This window comes from Zosterops lateralis, assembly GCF_965231275.1.
Source record: "Zosterops lateralis genome assembly, chromosome: 17".
NCBI lineage: Eukaryota > Metazoa > Chordata > Aves > Passeriformes > Zosteropidae > Zosterops > Zosterops lateralis.
In genome coordinates, this window is record NC_139777.1 from 8,693,363 (window position 1) to 8,709,165 (window position 15,803).

At 60.3% G+C, this 15,803-nt stretch overlaps 2 protein-coding genes across 3 annotated transcripts; one reads left to right on the plus strand and one right to left on the minus strand.

The window, feature by feature from the left end:
* Positions 1-38: 38 nt before the first annotated feature.
* On the plus strand, positions 39-2,611 carry LOC310916612 (somatomedin-B and thrombospondin type-1 domain-containing protein-like; the record flags this gene model as incomplete). Its single annotated transcript, XM_083874290.1, has 6 exons — positions 39-246; positions 930-1,112; positions 1,217-1,307; positions 1,711-1,884; positions 2,288-2,408; positions 2,501-2,611. The coding sequence occupies 5 exons, from the start codon at positions 39-41 to the stop codon at positions 2,391-2,393; spliced, it is 762 nt and encodes a 253-aa protein (XP_083730416.1). The 3' UTR covers positions 2,394-2,408; positions 2,501-2,611.
* On the minus strand, positions 2,505-15,803 carry LOC310916449 (tRNA (32-2'-O)-methyltransferase regulator THADA-like). Of its 2 annotated transcripts, none has more exons than XM_083873994.1 (30): positions 15,673-15,803; positions 15,409-15,495; positions 15,134-15,161; positions 14,575-14,723; positions 14,270-14,392; positions 13,924-14,044; positions 13,527-13,678; positions 12,947-13,031; positions 12,512-12,648; positions 12,021-12,218; positions 10,958-11,654; positions 10,718-10,870; positions 10,517-10,626; positions 10,261-10,421; positions 9,854-10,020; positions 9,401-9,586; positions 8,804-8,955; positions 8,314-8,457; positions 7,926-8,030; positions 7,539-7,739; positions 7,167-7,317; positions 6,823-7,057; positions 6,442-6,681; positions 6,099-6,324; positions 5,772-5,978; positions 5,343-5,581; positions 4,959-5,141; positions 4,226-4,492; positions 3,940-4,145; positions 2,505-3,825 (listed from the first exon to the last, which is right to left on the minus strand). In XM_083873994.1, exons 1-30 carry the CDS (start codon positions 15,715-15,717, stop codon positions 3,533-3,535), a joined length of 5,448 nt encoding a protein of 1,815 aa, XP_083730120.1. In that variant the 5' UTR covers positions 15,718-15,803; the 3' UTR covers positions 2,505-3,532. The 2 variants fall into 2 exon arrangements, with proteins under 2 accessions (XP_083730120.1, XP_083730119.1); XM_083873993.1 differs by having other exon boundaries at positions 13,527-13,681.

Below are 15,803 nucleotides of genomic sequence, written 5' to 3' on the forward strand. Positions count from 1 at the left end.
GCAGAGCCATCACCATCACCCCGCGGCTCGCCGGAGCCATGCGGGCCCCGCTGCTCTGGGCGGGCTGGCTGCTGGCCACCGCCTGCCTGCTGTGTGCCGGGGGCAGCTGCCGGCACCGCTGCTGCCCCGGCAGGAACAACGCCTGCTGGGCCCCCGGCGCCCGCCCGGCTCGCTGCTACTGCGACTCGTACTGCCAGAGGAGCGGGGACTGCTGCCAGGACTACCTGGGCACCTGCCGCCGAGCCGGTGAGCGGGGACGGGGGGCACCCGCGGCTGGGGACACCGGCCTGTGCTCTGTGCTGCCGGGCCCGGTGTTTGCTGTTACCTGTTAGCCCCGTACTCCGGGTGGTAACAGGGTGTGCCTGGGGATGCGCCTGGGGATGCCGGCTGGGCTGGGTTTGTAGCAATGTCCCCCTTTTTCCGTGCTGACTGTCTGGCTGTCCCCAGTGCGGTGAGAGAGCCCGGAGCCTCTGGAGTGCAGCGCTGTCAGTGCAAGCCTGAGTGCTCAGTGTGGGACCAGCCCCAGTGTCATCTCCGCTACTGTCACAGGGACGGGGGGACCGGGGGCTGCACTGAGGGTGCCAAACAGGGCTCATGGGCCTGGGGAGTGCAGAACCAGCCTGCCCTGGGGACCCAAATCTGGGCAGGCAGGCGCCTGGACACGGCCACGGCCCCTGGACAATTGCAGCAGTCAGCCCTTCCTAATCTCCGGGGAGATTAGCAGGGTCCCAGCTCAGCGCGATGCACACAGGGATAAAGCCCTGCGGGAGCGGCTCACAATGCCCCTGCACTGCCAGGGGTCAGGGGAGAGGGGCTGCTGGGGCCACTCTGGCCTTGCCCTTCCTCCCCGTCCCCTTTGCTGCATCTCCCCTGTCCTGCTCTTTCCGCTGTTGATGACACTGACGCTGTTCCCTCTCCGGCCCCGGCAGCGGTGGGCTGTGCCGTGGGGCCCTGGGGGCCGTGGAGCGGGTGCAGCTCCCCGTGCGGGGCTGGCAGCAGGGCCCGCAGCCGCCAGGTCACTGTCCCGCCCCGGCACGGAGGCGATCCCTGTCCCGACCTCAAGCAGCGCCGCGGCTGCCTGGGGCAGCACCCGACCTGCGGGACGGCCAAAGGTAACGCGGGCCGCCGCTGCCCTCCCGCCTGCTCCTCCCCGTGTGCCGCCGTCCCGGGGCGTCTTCAATCACCCCCGGGCCCCTCACGGCTGCTCTTCTGCCAGAGGTGGCCAAGATCCTCCCCAACTCCTTCAGCCAGGACTTCAGAGATCCCTGGCGAAGAGCTGGGCTGCCGCTGCCGGAGGAGCCCTCGGGGTACGTGTGGATTGGGCCCCTCTGTACCGCCCCTCCCCAGAGCCGGGACCCCTCCTGTCCCCCCTGCGGGCACGGCCCCTTTGCGCCCCTCAGACCCAGAGCCTTTTTGTTTCCCCGCCATTACTTTTCTCCCTGCCTCAAACCACGGCCCCGTTGCACGCCCATACACAGCCACGGCCCTTTGCTGCCCCACAGAACCATCATCCTTCCCACTCTCCAATCCAGGATCCCTCTGCACCGCCCCAGAGCCATTACCCTCCTCACCTCCCCAACCGAGGCCCCTCTGCCACCCCCCAAACCCACATCCCCTTTATACCCAAATCCATCAAAAAACCCACCACAACCTCCGCCCTTCCGACCACAATTTTCCCTCTTTTCTCCTCCCGTTTTGCCCCCTCCCCAGCTCGCCCCTCCCCGGCTACTGCGGCTATTTCCGCCTGGCGCAGGTGGGCGCCCCGTGCCGCGGGCAGCCCTGGAGCCGCCGGCTGCAGCGGGACAGGCGGGTGTGTGTGCAGTGCTGGGGGAACCTGCCCCACCGCCGGCCCCACTGCACCGGGCACGGCCTGCAAGGAGCCAGGTAGGTGCTCATCTGTGCCATCCCCACCCTGGGATCTCTCCTAAGGAACATCTCTCCCTGCCTCTAAGGCGTTCTCCTTTTATACTGTAATTATAATATTTGTATACGAAGCTGTAATGATGTTAAGATATGCCACAATATTATACCATACCATCGTGTTATTAAATGAATTAATAATACATCCTATAAACCAAGATTATAATATAAAAATAAACATTTAAATAGAGTAGAATATCTCTGTTGGAAGGGACATACAGTGACCATCTAAGTCCAGCTGCCATTATTAAATGTATATAATATAAGCCCATATATATATATATATATATATATATATATATATATGATTTTTAAAAATTGTATTTATTAATGGCACACCCCAGTTCTCACTGATTTTCCCTTCCAGGACATTTTGGGTGGCTGCTTCCGTGGTGGGGTGCCAGGGCTCATGGGTGCAGGAGGGCCTGCAGGAGGGCTGTGTCTGCTCCCCACCAGCTCTCATCTTTGTGTAGGATCACCCTGGGAAGGTGAGCTGAGCCTCCCATGGCACCACTCCTTTCTGGGGAGGTGGGGAATGAAATAAAAATGTGGTTTCTTTCATAATTTCACCCTCCTGCAGGTTTGCTGCTCACCCTTGAAGCCAGCTCCCTGTTTTCCATTAAATATTTTGCTGAAGAATGGAACAACCCTTCTTATAAAGACTAAAAATAAGGGAATTGCTAAAGTGCCGTGAATAATGGTAAAAGAACAGCAGGATGAGGTAAAGTCTGGGTGAGAGATGATGTGACATGGTGTGATGATGTCACACTCAGCCATGACATCATACTTTCAATGAGCTGCAACTGGCAAGCGATGTGAGGATGGAGGCAGCATCCTCCCTCTTGTCTGAGCTCACTCACTGCAGTATCAGGTGAGCCATGCAGGGCAGGTCAGCCCTGCTGGGCTTTGCAGAGAGAAATTAAACAGACACGCAAAGTGTGCACGGGGGCGATGGTGCCGGTGTCCAGTTCCAGCCGTGGGGCTCGGCAGCCTGCACTGGGAGGAATGAGGCTGGGCTGGGTGCTGCTGCTGCCCTTCCCCACTCCTCACCCAGCACGACATCACCTTGCTGGTGAGGTCCCTGCTCCAGCTTTGGGTGGTGGTGCCCCAGCCTGGGGTGGGAGCACGTGCCATGCCAGGGCTGGATCTTGCTCCACTGCAGCCAGTGGCTGTTGCCTGTTTGCTGCCCCATGACAGGTTTGGCTCCTGCAGCCCACTCTCACACCACCCTCCTGGGCAGGGCAATTAAAAGGCTTCAACACTGGGAATGTTCTTGGCCTCTTTATTTGGGATAAAAGCCCAGGTTGGCCAAGGACCAAAGTGCTGGTTAAAAAAAAACAGGTGGTGGGAGTTGAGCATGAGGGGGTGTGAGAGCTCTGGAGCACAGGTCCCCTCCTGCCAGCCAGAGCTTAGGGCAAGGAAGCCATGGACATGGGCCAAGGCCATGCTGCACTGGAGTCCTCAGCTGGAGAGTCACAAACTGGGAACAAAAGTGAGTGTGCCCCACACTGTGAGTGGGGTTCCCCTGAGTTACACCAGCAAACCTGCAGGCCTGGCTGCTGGTCAGCGAGAGCATCCAGGAATTGGAGGGAGATGGCTGCAGTATTTTCTGTCACACTGCTGCATGTCTGGAGCTGTCAGTCCCTGACACTGGTCCCAGCTCTCCTGGAGCATTGTCCTGACTTGGCACAGGGGCCAGCCCGTGCTGCACCAGCAGCCCCTGTACCAGCTCCAGCTCCTGCTCCAGCTCCTGAGGGCCACAGCCCAGGCCTGGCATGGCGGTGGCACCTTCTCCCAGCACCTGCAGTACCTGTGCCACCAGCTGGGCTCTCACCAGCAGCACGGCCAGGGCTGTGTGGAGCTTGGCACAGCCCAGCACCTTCATCCCCCAGTGGGCAGCAGTCCCTGTGGAGAGAGTGGGTGAAGGAGCCGTGAGTGTGGCTGGCTGCCCCTGGGCAGAGCTTTCCTGGGGAACAAGTACACTGTCTGCTCATCCCAGGCACTCCATGCTCACCATACCTTGGCTCCAGCAGTGTTTGCAGTACTGCAGGTCCCTCAGCACACCAGGGCCTTTGGCTTCCAGCCACTGCAGAGCTGAGACATGGAGTGGGCTGCCAGTGGGAGCCTTCTTCAGGAGCTGCACCAGGACAGGGAGCAGCTGCCGTGCCAGGACAGCTGGCTCCGCAAAAACGTTGGGTTCATCCTCCTTGTACAGGCTGGCAGGTCTGGGGGGAAGGCCAAGGTGTGAGTGAAGCCCAGGGCACCCCACACTCCCTCATGCCAGTCCACAGGTCCAGCAACTCACGTGTTGGCCTCCAGCTCCTCCACGACACTCCTGAGGTCTAAGATGGGGATGTGCTGAAGAAGTGAATTGAAGGTCTCAGGGTGCTCCCCAAACTCTCCCAGAAGGAGCTCCAGAAGGCTCTGGAGCCCCACATTGTCCTGCACAAAGATGCAGCCATCTGGGAGAAGCTCCCCTGGGCTCTGGCGCAGGAGGCTGGTGAAACCTGAGGCCTCCTGCCGGATGTCCCGTTCCTCATCTTGCAGAAGGTGAATGGCCACGTTTATCAGCCTGAGGAAAGGGAAGAGAAGGGAAGGGAAGCATACTGCAAGCCCCAAAGCATCCCAGCCTGCTTGGAGAGAAGTGAAGGATGAGACCTCAGAAGAATGAGGCTTCTCTGAGGGACTTTTCTTCTGGAGTGTGAAAGACACAGCCACCACCCAAGAGCTTGGAGCCTGGGAGGTTAGGGGCTGTGCCAGAGACTGAGGGACTCAGCAATGCCATCTGCTGCTCATAAAAGACTGGCTGCTTATATTAAAATGCCACCCACACATTTTTTTGTAGGCTGTGAGCTCTTGACTGCCAGTGATTATTGAACAAGTGGAGTTTTCTTCAACACCCTTGAGTTTCTGCAGAGGACACTTTTTACAGAGTCCATTAACCTGCAGCAGAGGCTGGGGCTGGGGCTGCAGGGAGCAGTGCTGTTGGGAACTGGCTGCAAGCACAGCCATCCCCAGAGATGGGCTCAGTGACCTACCGCAGAGCCAGGGGGATGAGCGAGGCCGGGGCAGCCTGCAGGGCTCTCTGCACCACGCCGGGTCCCGCCGTCTGCAGGGAGCGCGCCGCCGCCAGCCGCAGCACCTCCGACCACGGGCACCGGCTGCACTCCTCCAGCGCCGCACACCAGCGCTCCACCAGCACCCCATCCTCGTCCCCAAACCTGCCAGGGGACAGGGAAAGACAGCAAATTCAGGCATGCCTTTCTGCTCCATTAGGGGACCAAAGGCCTGCCCTGAGATCACAGGAGCCAGGCGCAATGCTGTGATTTATGGGAGAGAAGTCATGGCTCTGTTTCTAGTAAGGACTAAGGAAGGATCTGCTGGGAGAGTTGGGCAGCCCTCCAGCAGCAGCAGGGACCTACTGGTGGGCAAGCAGCAGGCTGGCAGCACACAGTGCCTGGAAGAGGAGATCAGGCCCAGGACACTCAGCCTCCACCATATGCAGCAGCATCTCCAGGCATGATGCTGAGGAACCCTGGAGTTTACTGGAAGCTTCCTGGGACCATGAGGAGGGATCTCTGTAAAGATGCAGCAAAGCCTCAAGGTACAATCTCAGGAACTCTTTGTCCCTTCTGTCTTGCAGCACCGACCACAAGCTCCCCTAGTTGACAATGGGAAAGAAGGTACATGGTTAGTGGTCCTAGTACTGCAGGACCAGCAAGTGCCCTGCACCCATGCACCCTCAGCCTGGAGAGCACCAAGCTTCTCAGCAATGGGATCTCAGGGGTCTCATTTGTGTGGTGCACTGGGCCCCCCCTGCTTTACTTGGTGACTTTTGAGCTCCATCATACCAGCAATGTCAGCCCAAGGGCATTCTCCACCTCCTTGCACGTTCCTCCCTTCCCAGCAATCACCCAGCTCAGGATGGCAAGCTGGATGTCATGGTTGGGCTGCTGGAGAAGTGAGCAGACAGCAGCAATCCGCTCGCTGTCCGCCAGCCTGGCTGCCTCACTGCACAGGAACTGGGCCATGGTTTGGTGGAGGATGGCTGAGCCCACCTGCAGGAAAAAAAACAGGATTCTCCTTCCAGTGCGCAGCCTGCAGCGATGGGTCCCCATCCCTACCCAGGCTCACTGCCAGTCAGGCATAGCCATGATTTTCCTGGCAGGAAGTGGTACCTGTGGCTCTGCACAGCCCAACTTTTCCCCCTGCAGGAGGCTGCCCAGCGTGGTGCTGATGGTGTCATGGATGTACTGGGTGAAGCCAGGGCTGAAGGATGTGGGCAGGAGGGCGAGCACCTGGAGAAAGGCAGCGCGGACGAGGGGGCAGCGCTGGGCAGGGGTGAGCAGCCAGCCCCGCGCCTCCAGCTGCAGAGCCACGGGGTGCAGTGCCTCAGCTGACAGCCTGTGTGGAGACACAGCCTCACCACGGGGCACAGCATGAGGTGGGCTCCCTTCTGTGGCCAGAAGGCTGTTTGGCACAGAGTGACCCCAGCTGGGGAGACAGCATGTCAACACTCACCCCCCGGTGCCTGTGGCGGCGGCCAGCAGTGCCTGCAGCTGCAGCAGGTGCCCGTGGACAGTGTTGTGTGAGAGGATCTGCCCAGGTGCTGCAGGGAGCTGCTGGGCCAGCTGCAGGAGGAGCCTGCAGCGCTGGGGAGGAGGGACAACGGGCACTAGAGCCTTGGCGGCCATCGCTCGTACGGCGTAGATGGGGCTCTCTGCCAGCCCCAGCAGTGGCTCCAGGAAGGGAGCAGAGGGACTGTGGAGCAAAAAGGGCACTGTGGTGATGCTCTGGCTGGAGGAGAATCCCAAAAGAGCTAGGGCCAGCCTCAGCACCATGGGAAACCTTCCCACTGCAGGAGCTCTTGGCTGAGGCATGGCATCTCCACTGCCCCCATACCTGCCAGGACTGTCAGCGCCAGGCTGCAGCTGGGCCAAGAGGGTGAGGATGGCATGGAGTGCAGGATGCAGGCGGGGCCCCCCTGATGTGGGGGCTGTGGCCACCTTGAGCTCTCCAAGCAGCACAGTGCCTAGCTTTGGGTGCTGCCCGAGGAAGGCATGCAGGCTCAGCCCTTCTGATGGGCAGCCATCCCTGTGGCTCCATGGCTGTCCCAGCAGCCGGGATGTGAGGGCACCTGCAGGGAGAGAAGCCAGTGTCAGATCCTATCCAACCCTGCCAAGCCTCTGCACTTCACCCCACACAGGCTCCAACCCGGGGGCTGTGGGATCTCTGTCAGTACTCACTGAAGAGCTGGATGGCCGCGTTCCTCATGGCCCAGCAGGGCGAGCCCAGGCCCTGCAGCGCCAGGGCCATCATGGGTGTGGCATGGCACAGCACTGCCCCGCCCAGCCCCGCCCCGCGGACCAGCGTCTGCAGCACGTGGAGGGCACACACCTGGGGAGAGCACACGGGGCTCAGTGACACCATGTCAGGGGAAGAGGGTGGGAAAACCCAGGGCAGCCAAGAGGCATCAGCCCCCAGGCTGCTGGGCTGGACAGCACAACCAGGGCTGTGTGGTTTTGCTCACTCTGAGTTCTCATGCTCTCATGCTGGGTACCTGACACAGATCACCCTGTTCCCTAAGGGGCTCCAGCAGCCAGGAGTGCCACACTCACCTGCGGGAGGTCGAGGGTCTGGTCCCAGTCCTGTGGCAGTGCCGTGGCAGCCAAGGCCAGCAGTGTCTGGATGCAGTGGGTCAGGAGGGGCCGTGCCTGTGCTGGGGGCTCCCCGCTGACGATGCAGAGGAAGAGCATGGGGAAACCGGCAGCACGGCGCGTGATCGAGCTGCTCCGGGGCCCACTCAGCGCTTCCAGGCCCTGACAGAGAAACAAAATCCACCTGAGATGTGCCTGGAAACCTGTCACTTGGAACCTGCAGCTGCCCTGCCAGGGGGGCATCAGCTTGCACCAGCATCTCAGCTGCCAGGAGAGTGCTTGCCACAGGGAGGGGGGACACTGAGAAACCACCCTGGTGCTCCCTGGGACACACGATGAGTACTGTACCTGCTCCAGTACAGCCCGTGGGATGGCCTGCAGCTCTGGATCCGGGTGGTTCAGCAGAGCAGCACAGAATTTGGTGAAGCCCATGCTGCAGCCCTCCACTGCTCCCTGGGGCAGAGCAGTGTCAGGCCCAGCACCCCAAAGGCTGTACCCACCAGCCCCCCATGGCCCCAGGAAACTCTTTGTGAAAGGGAAGAGTAAGTGAGATGACATGATAGTGTGGGGATGTGATAGGGTCTGGCACTGGGACCCCAGCTAGGGGACTTCCAGCCATCCCCATGTCCTACCCCAGAGCAGACCCTGCCCCACTGCACTCACCCTCCCTCCACCCCAGTGTGCCAGGGTGGGAACAGGGCTGGAGGGATGGTGAAGGGCTCAGATCTGCTCTTACCCAGTGCCGGCACCGCAGCAGGATTTCCTGGAACACCCTGGTGGCCATCTGCAGGGTGGGGAGTGACAGGAGGGGCCCCAACTGAGCAGGCAGTGCTGGGGATAGCAGCAGCTCGGCCAGGCCCCCCAGGAGCAGCCCAATCTCCTGGGAAGAAGAGGAGAGTCAGCAAAAATGGCAGGGAGAAGGAGAAGCTGGGGTGGGTGGCAGCAGGGCTGCAGGCCAGATAGCCTGGCTCTGCCACAGCAGGGGACTATCAGTGCCTGGGAAGAAGCTGGGCTCCATAAGGGCAGGGAGGAGGCTGCTTTTGGGGAGCCTGGTAGTTGCATCCTTCCTGGAAGGGGGTGAGGACATGTGAGAGCACTGAGGTAAGGACAGAAATTCCCCCATATTCATCCTCAGAAAGGATGAATGACCCAAGGGGAGGTGAAGCAGCAGCTGGGGCAGGCTGGATGATGAATGCCATGCTCTCAGTGCCATGAGGAGTCCCCACCTTCACTGACACCCAGCAGCACGTCAGGATCAGGCTGTGCTCCTCTGACAGCAGGACTGAATCCCCCTCCTCTTCCTCTTGTCCCTGGCCCTTCCCTAGCATGATGAGGGAGCCAATGGCGTTCCCCATCTCTGCAAATGATGGGGCAGCAGCTGCAAAAGGAAAAGCCAGGTCTGAGCAGGGTGGTGCAGGGCAGTGGGAGGGGGATGCTGCTGGGGTTTGGGAGGACCTGCAGTCCCGTCAGAATGCACACAACTGGCAATGGCTCCTGCTCTGCCTCAGCAATACAGCTGCATTTTTCCCCCTGCTCTTTCCAAGGCCTGCAAGGGCTCTGCCAGCCCCTCCTTTCCCAAGTGTTCTCATCTGGCAGATCCCTCACTACTTGTGGAAGGCTTTTGCTTCTAGTGCTGCTGTTCTCCCATGGAGCTGAGAAAGGGAACCAAAGCCAGGCCCAGCCCCACCATGGTCCCCTACAAGAGGCACTGAGCCCAAAGCAAGTGCATTCCCCTTGGGCTGGAGGGCTGCTGGGCTGGGAATGACTGCTGGAGCTGCCAGTGGTTCCCAAGGCTGGTTCTGCCCCCATGGGGACACACTCACCTTGCTCATCAGCACTGGGGCCTTGCTGGCTCTGCAAAGCACCCAGGAGAAGGGAGGTGATGTCTCTCACTGTGGTCATGAGGCAGGTGAGGAGCTCCTGCCAGCTCTGCACCAACTCTGCTGCCTGCATGGAGACGGCCACCTCAGGCACCTGGAGCAGGCACCGACGCAGGGCTGTGATGGCTCCTGCAGAACAGCCACCTCTGCTCACTGTGGTGTCAGCACAGCCCTGGCTCTCCTGCCTGGGCCCATGGCTGACAGGGTTCAGGGGCAGGGGAATGAACAGGGCCCTGGGTGAGGGATGTGCAAGGCAGGGTGAGTGCCAAAACAGGAAAACCAAGGCAAGGATGTGGCACCAGCAACAAGTCCTGCCATGGTTCTGGCTTGCTCCAGTTCCCAGGCAGCTGCTGCAGGAGCTGCTCCCTGCCCTGCCCTGCCCAGCTAGGGCCATACCATGCATTGGTGCAGTGGCTGCTGCCCGCAGCAGGTCCTGGCATGCCACCTTGTACTGGGCTTGCAGCACGTGGAGGAGGTGCTGGGTGAAGCACAGCTCTCGGCTGGGCAGCGTCAGGGATGCCTCAGCCTCCAGGGACAGGCTCTTCATGGTGCCATTGTCTGACCTGAGGCAACAGGCAGATCTTGCTGTGAGTATAGGGAATTTCCTGCCCATCCTGTGCTACACAGCTCCTTCCTCCCTTGGTGCAGACTCCTGTACCTCAACCCTCCCCAGCTTCCCACTGCAAGGCTATTGCAAACCCCATCTATGACCACAGACTGGTGAGGCACCAGTGCTCCCAACACACTCTTGGAGGGTCCTGTGCCACCGCAGGGAGAGGGAGGGGGATGCCAGGAGTTCATACTTCTGCAGAATGGTTTTCATCAGCACAGCTCCAGCTTCAGCCTCCTGCACTCGGGGGCTGGCCAAGGTGTCCTGGGCCAGCTGGAAGAGAGCCAGGGCAATGGGCTTGGGGAACGTGGTGGGGAAGTAGCGGACAAGCAGCTCCGAGGCCAAGTCTCTGATCTGCCAAGACAGAGAAGACATGGGGAAAAATGGGACATGGGAGAATGGGAAGAATGGTAGGCTTCCCAGCTGAGCCTTGGCTTTACGAGGCTCACCTCGTTAGTGCTGTCCTGCAGGCAGCTCAGCAGTGCCAACAAATTGGGCTGGGAGAAGAAGTCCCAGCAGCCGCTCTGCCTGGCGTAGCTCAGCAGTGTGGCCATGGTCCCTGTGATGGGGACACGGGGCAGTCAGATGGGATTGGGTGGAAGTATCCCCACAGCTGCGGGTGATACTCCAGGTAGCTTGCCTGTACTCACGTGGGGGCTGGCCTTTCTTCCTGTCGGGGCTCCAGGTGTCTGTGCAGGTCTCCAGAACAGCAGCCAGGAGGAGCAGAGCTGTCTTCTTCCTCTGGTAGTTGGACCCTGGGCTGAGTGAGGTGATGCTGAGCTGCAGCAGCCATTCCACAAAGCCTGCGGACAGAGAGCATGGCAGCAAGAGATGCTGAGCACATGTGGATCTCCCAGGGCTGTGGTGGAGGTGCTGGGTGGCCACCTCACCTACAGCCTGGGCCAGCTGCTCAGCTCCCTCGCCTGGCCCAGAGCATCGTGGTGCCTTCCCCCGCAGGCAGGCCAGTGAGCTGTCCCGCAGCTGCACCAGCGCCTTCCGCACCGCCGCCTGCAGCAGCTGCCGGAACGAGGACGAGTCGCAGTTGAGGTTGAGGGGCAGGAACTTCCGCAGCAGCTGCACCTCGGTGCCTGAGAGGGGCTGGTTGGTGTTGGGGCTGCAGCAGAGCAGACCCAGCGCTGCCAGCCGAATGCCCTCCTCGCGGGCGCCCAGGCAGCGGGAGAGCCGCTCCAGCACCTCATCCCCCAGCGGGAGGGCCCCTGCCACACTCTTCTGTGCCTTCAGCAGTGACACCCAAGCCCGGAGTGACGCTGTGTCCTGACCACCAAACTGGGCAGCCAGCGGTGCTTGGGTGGCCGGGAGCTGCCGCAGGGTCCAGGTGAGGAGGTGGTTGGCAGCATTGCTCTGGAGGATGGGGAGGGGAGAGCAGAGGGCCTGGGAGAACAGGGGGAGCCAGCAGAGCGCCCAGTGCTCTGCCAGGGCCACCTCTGTGCCCCGCTGCCCATCCCGCCACTCGCTGCACTGCTGCTGCACCAGTGCCTTGTAGACCTCGGCAGCAGCAGGACACAGGTGGTTGGTGGAGAGGCAGCTCAGGAGATGCTGCGGCAGGTCCGGGTAGGCATCCAGCACCTGGAAAAAAGCAAGTGACCCTCATGTCCCTGTTGAGCTGAAAGCTGCATTTGGAGGAAAAGACAGATGGGTACAGGCCACACTGCACACACCCTGGCACTGAGCATCTCTGGGACCTCAAAGCTGCTTTTGGCTAGCTTTTGCTGGGCATGGACAGGGAAAGCTTCCCTTCTCATTGGCACTCCTCAGGGATGGACTACCGTAGCTCATTACCCCAGGAATGCTAAAATAGCCCCTATGGGTGGGAAGGCTCCCTGCCCACACAGCTGAGCTGGGTAGAAGGCGACAGGAAGTGGACAGAGGCTGTGCCACCTCAGCAGCAGAGCCAGCTGACACCAAGACTCCCCATACCCCTGCCTTCCCTACCTGCTGGCTGCCCATGTAGGGGACGATGGCACACAGGGGCACATATCTTGCTTTGATCTGCCATGGCATTGAGACCACCCTCTGCAGCATCTGTTGGTAGAGGGGTCTCTCCTGGTCCTGGAAGTGTTGGCACTCCAGGTGGTAGATTTCCAGGAGCAATCGGAAGGAGCTGTGGATGAACTCAGACACACCTTCCACCTGTGGGAGAAGAGCAGCAAACAGGGGGTTAGAGTGGGCCCCCTCTCATGTCTTGCTGTCCTGTGTCAGGTGAAGCACTGGGACATAGCCCTTTAGAACCTGTGTGTGACAAATGCCATAACCTCAGCAATATGACTGCCCCTGCCCTGGCAGCTGCAGGCAAGGGAGTGTACTTTGCTAATGGAGCTGAAGCAGGCAGGGATGTGTTATGGGCTGGGGACAGCAGCTGAGCCAGGTGAAAGAAGAGCTGCTCCTGGCTGCCACATTAGGGCCCTTTGGCACCGTGTCCTTACCGGGGTCTCAGCGTTGTTCCACAGCAGCTGGGTGACCTCCTGCAGCAGCTGAGTGTCCTGGGCCAGGACACGGGTCCCCGTCAGGTGCCAGAGAGCAGCCAGGCCCTCCCTCAGGCGCTGCAGCCACAGTGCACAGGCTGCCAAAACAGAGAGCTCCGCTGCAGCCTGCACTACTCACCTGCACCAGAGCCAGCGCAGGCTGTGGGCTTAAGGACCCTGTGTGCAGGGGCAGCAGTTCCCCTGTTAGGCACACAAGACCCCAGGAGGGTAAGTATCCATTGGGCTGGAACAGAAATTAATACCAGTTTCCAAACCAGCAACCAAGACCCAGAAAAGCATCTTCTCTGGGATAAGCTGAAGCACACAGGGACTCTGCATCACGAGCACAGTGAACCTTTCAAACCTCCCCACCATGGCAGGGTCTGAGTCTCCTACCTTGGAAGCAGTAGTAGTGGCAGTCCTTCTGCTCCCTGGTCAGGGCACACACAGCAGGAAAGACCATGTCCAGCAGCAGGCAGGCCTGCAGGGGCACAGCAGCTCAGGGAGCGGGCAGCACAGGATTTCCAGGGAGAAAACCCTGCCGTGAGACAGGCAAGGAGAGTGCTGCCTGGTTCTCCTGCTCTTACAGAGCTCACCTCTGCTTCCTGCCTGGAAGTCCTCAGCTTGTAAGTATTTGGGAGAGCCTAGAGGCAGGCAGAGCTGAGGCTGTGCTCTGCAGGGACAGCCCCAGGTTCATGCCATGGGAACACAGGGTGAACACTGCTTTGCTGGTGTTGGGGCTTTTGGCACCAGTGTGTTTCCCAGTCCCCCAGGAAAAAGAAATCCCTGCTTGGCTGTCTTTGGAAAATGCAGGCTCCTTCGCTAACTAGCTGTGCTCAGCAGGATGCAGGGAGCTGCTGGTGCGGAGGGGTTCAGCCTGGCTTCATCCCTCAAGGATCCACAGGCACCACAGGCAGCTGCCAGCCCTCTGCAATGGTTCCCTCAAGCCCTGTCCACTAGGTTTGAGCTCTCCTACCTTGTGGGGGAGGCCCTCCAGCTGGCAGCTGAGGATGTCCATCTTGCAGCACGTCAGCAAACCCCTGGTGAGCACCAGCTTCTCCAGCCCATCTGGTTCCCGGACAGGGGGCACTTCTACCACCAGCTCCCCAAACTTCAGCTCCCCAGTGCCTGCTGGAAAATGGCTGCACTGGATGGAAGGAAGGTGGCAAAACCAAATACTGCTCTGAGAGCAACTGCCATGGCTCATTCCAGTGTTTCCATGGGAGGCAGCCAGAGATAGCTGGAGCTCCCAGACCCCGAGAGACAGGCACAGCAGCAGAGTCCAGCTTGGCACCAGCCTCTGTCCCCTCACACCCAAACATGCCTGTCACCCTTTGCCAGAGGCTGTCCCCAGCTCAGTATGGAGCACGCACCTTGGCTGGGGAGCTGGAACAGGTTCAGCACAGCACTGGCCCCAAACTGGGGCTGCAGGGCTGTGTTCACCAACATGCTCAGGGCTGTGCCTGCCAGCAGCCTCGTGTCCTTGTTCAGGGCCTGGACTCACAGGGAGGCAAAGGCACAACTCAAAACACCATTTAAGCCCCAATTACATTTAACTGCCCCTGCAAGCAGCTACATGGGGTCTCTCAGCCATGCCAGACACTGGGCTGTCTCTGCAGGCTTGCTTTGGGGAGGGGAATGGGGAAATCACCCAGGAAGGACAGCACTGCTCTGCTCTTTGGGACAGGCAGCTCCATCCCTCCCAAGGGCTGTACGTACCTTCCCCCAAGCCGCCTCCAGCAGCAGTCCCAAGAGGCTCTGCAGGGTCTCACTCTTTCCTGATGTGCTCCACACCAGGGGGGCCACGTCCTTTGGCAACACCTGGAAGACCTGGAGACAGGCCTGGAGGAGCAGGAGGTGCCACAGGGATGATCAATATTCCTTACCTCTGAAAAAGCAGTAATGCCCCAGGAACAGCCATTCAAAGCAGCTCAATGCATTACATCCCTCTGGACATTGCTGCTGGTGCCTGGCCAGTCCTTGCAGGCATTGATCCTTCCCCTGCTCCCCAGTGTGGCTCTCACCTTGATGACCAGGTAGCCCCAGGTGCTGCCAGGTGCAGGCTGGCCCCGCAGCACCCAGCGCAGGGTGCTGGCCAGGCGCTGCAGCAGCAGGGCCAGGTTCTGCCGCCAGTGCTGCCGGCCCAGGCTGCTCTCCTCCAGGAACATGGACACTGCAGGCAAGGGGAGCATCAGCCCCTGGCCCTCCTGCAGCCAGCCCTGCTCTCAGCCCAGCCAAGGGCTGCTCTGTTGGTGCCTCCTGCAGCCAGCCCTGCTCCCATCCCAGCCAAGGGCTGCTCTGTTGGTGCCTCCTGCAACCAGCCCTGCTCCCAGCCCAGCCAAGGGCTGCTCTGTTGGTAAGTGAAGTAAGAATGGGGCTGGGATGCAGAGGATGCTTTGGCTTGTCTGATTTCCAGCTGTGAGTGGGCAGAGCTGGGACCTCTGTAGAGGTCACATGGATGTGGCTGATCCCTGCTCCCCTCCCATGAGCACAGAGGACCCAATTTGGGGTGGCAGGAAGTGTTCTGTGCATTGATGGTGTGAGCTGGGAGAAAACCCCGGAAGGTAAGGAATAGAGGCTGACCTGACTGAAGGTCCCCAGGAGACAGCACCTGCAGGGACAGAAGGATAGTTTGTCCTCTGTGACAATATGCTGGGGCTCAGACCCCAGGGATGAGCAAAGGGCTGGTGTGATAGGCAGCCACATGTTGCCAACTGCAAGCAAGGGCAAATCCCCAGAATGGTGGGAAGTGAAGTGAAGGACTGGAGGCAGCCCAAACCAAGAGGTCCCTGTGACACATTGTCTCCAGCTAAGACCCTGTGAAAGCCAGTACCACTGCACAGCTAGGGTTCTCTCACCTCTCCCTGCAGTGCCAGGCCAGACAGCAGCGTGTCCACCTCCTGGGCCAACAGGGCTTCCTTCCCCACTGCCAGCTGGGTCACCATCTGCCAAGAGACACCCCAGGTCAGCTGCTCTGCCCAGACCCCTGGGAGACACCAACTGCCAAGTGCTACTGTGGGAGCCTGCAGCACCTCCGAGCCCCTTCGCCAGTAAGGACGCCAGAAAGCCCTAGAGCTGTGCCAGGAGTGGGCAAAGCCAGCCCAGCCGATTGCCTTACGGACCTGCTCCAGTTTCTGGAAGGAGCTGGAGCTGCTGGTTGCTTCCATCTGGAAAGCCAGGACACAGCGGAGCAGGGGTCGTGCCTCTGCCTCACCCAGCGCCCGCAGCCCCTCGCTCAGCGCCCGTGTCAGCT

Coding starts and splice junctions, on each gene's coding strand:
- LOC310916449 (XM_083873993.1), bottom strand. CDS start 15,717: ATGGAAGCAACCAGCAGCTCCAGCTCCTTCCAGAAACTGGAGCAG. Junction 13,032..13,526: donor TGGAGGGCCTCCCCCACAAG/GTAGGAGAGCTC, acceptor GTGCCCCTGCAG/GCCTGCCTGCTGCTGGACAT. Junction 6,682..6,822: donor GGCGCTGACAGTCCTGGCAG/GTATGGGGGCAG, acceptor TTTGCTCCACAG/TCCCTCTGCTCCCTTCCTGG.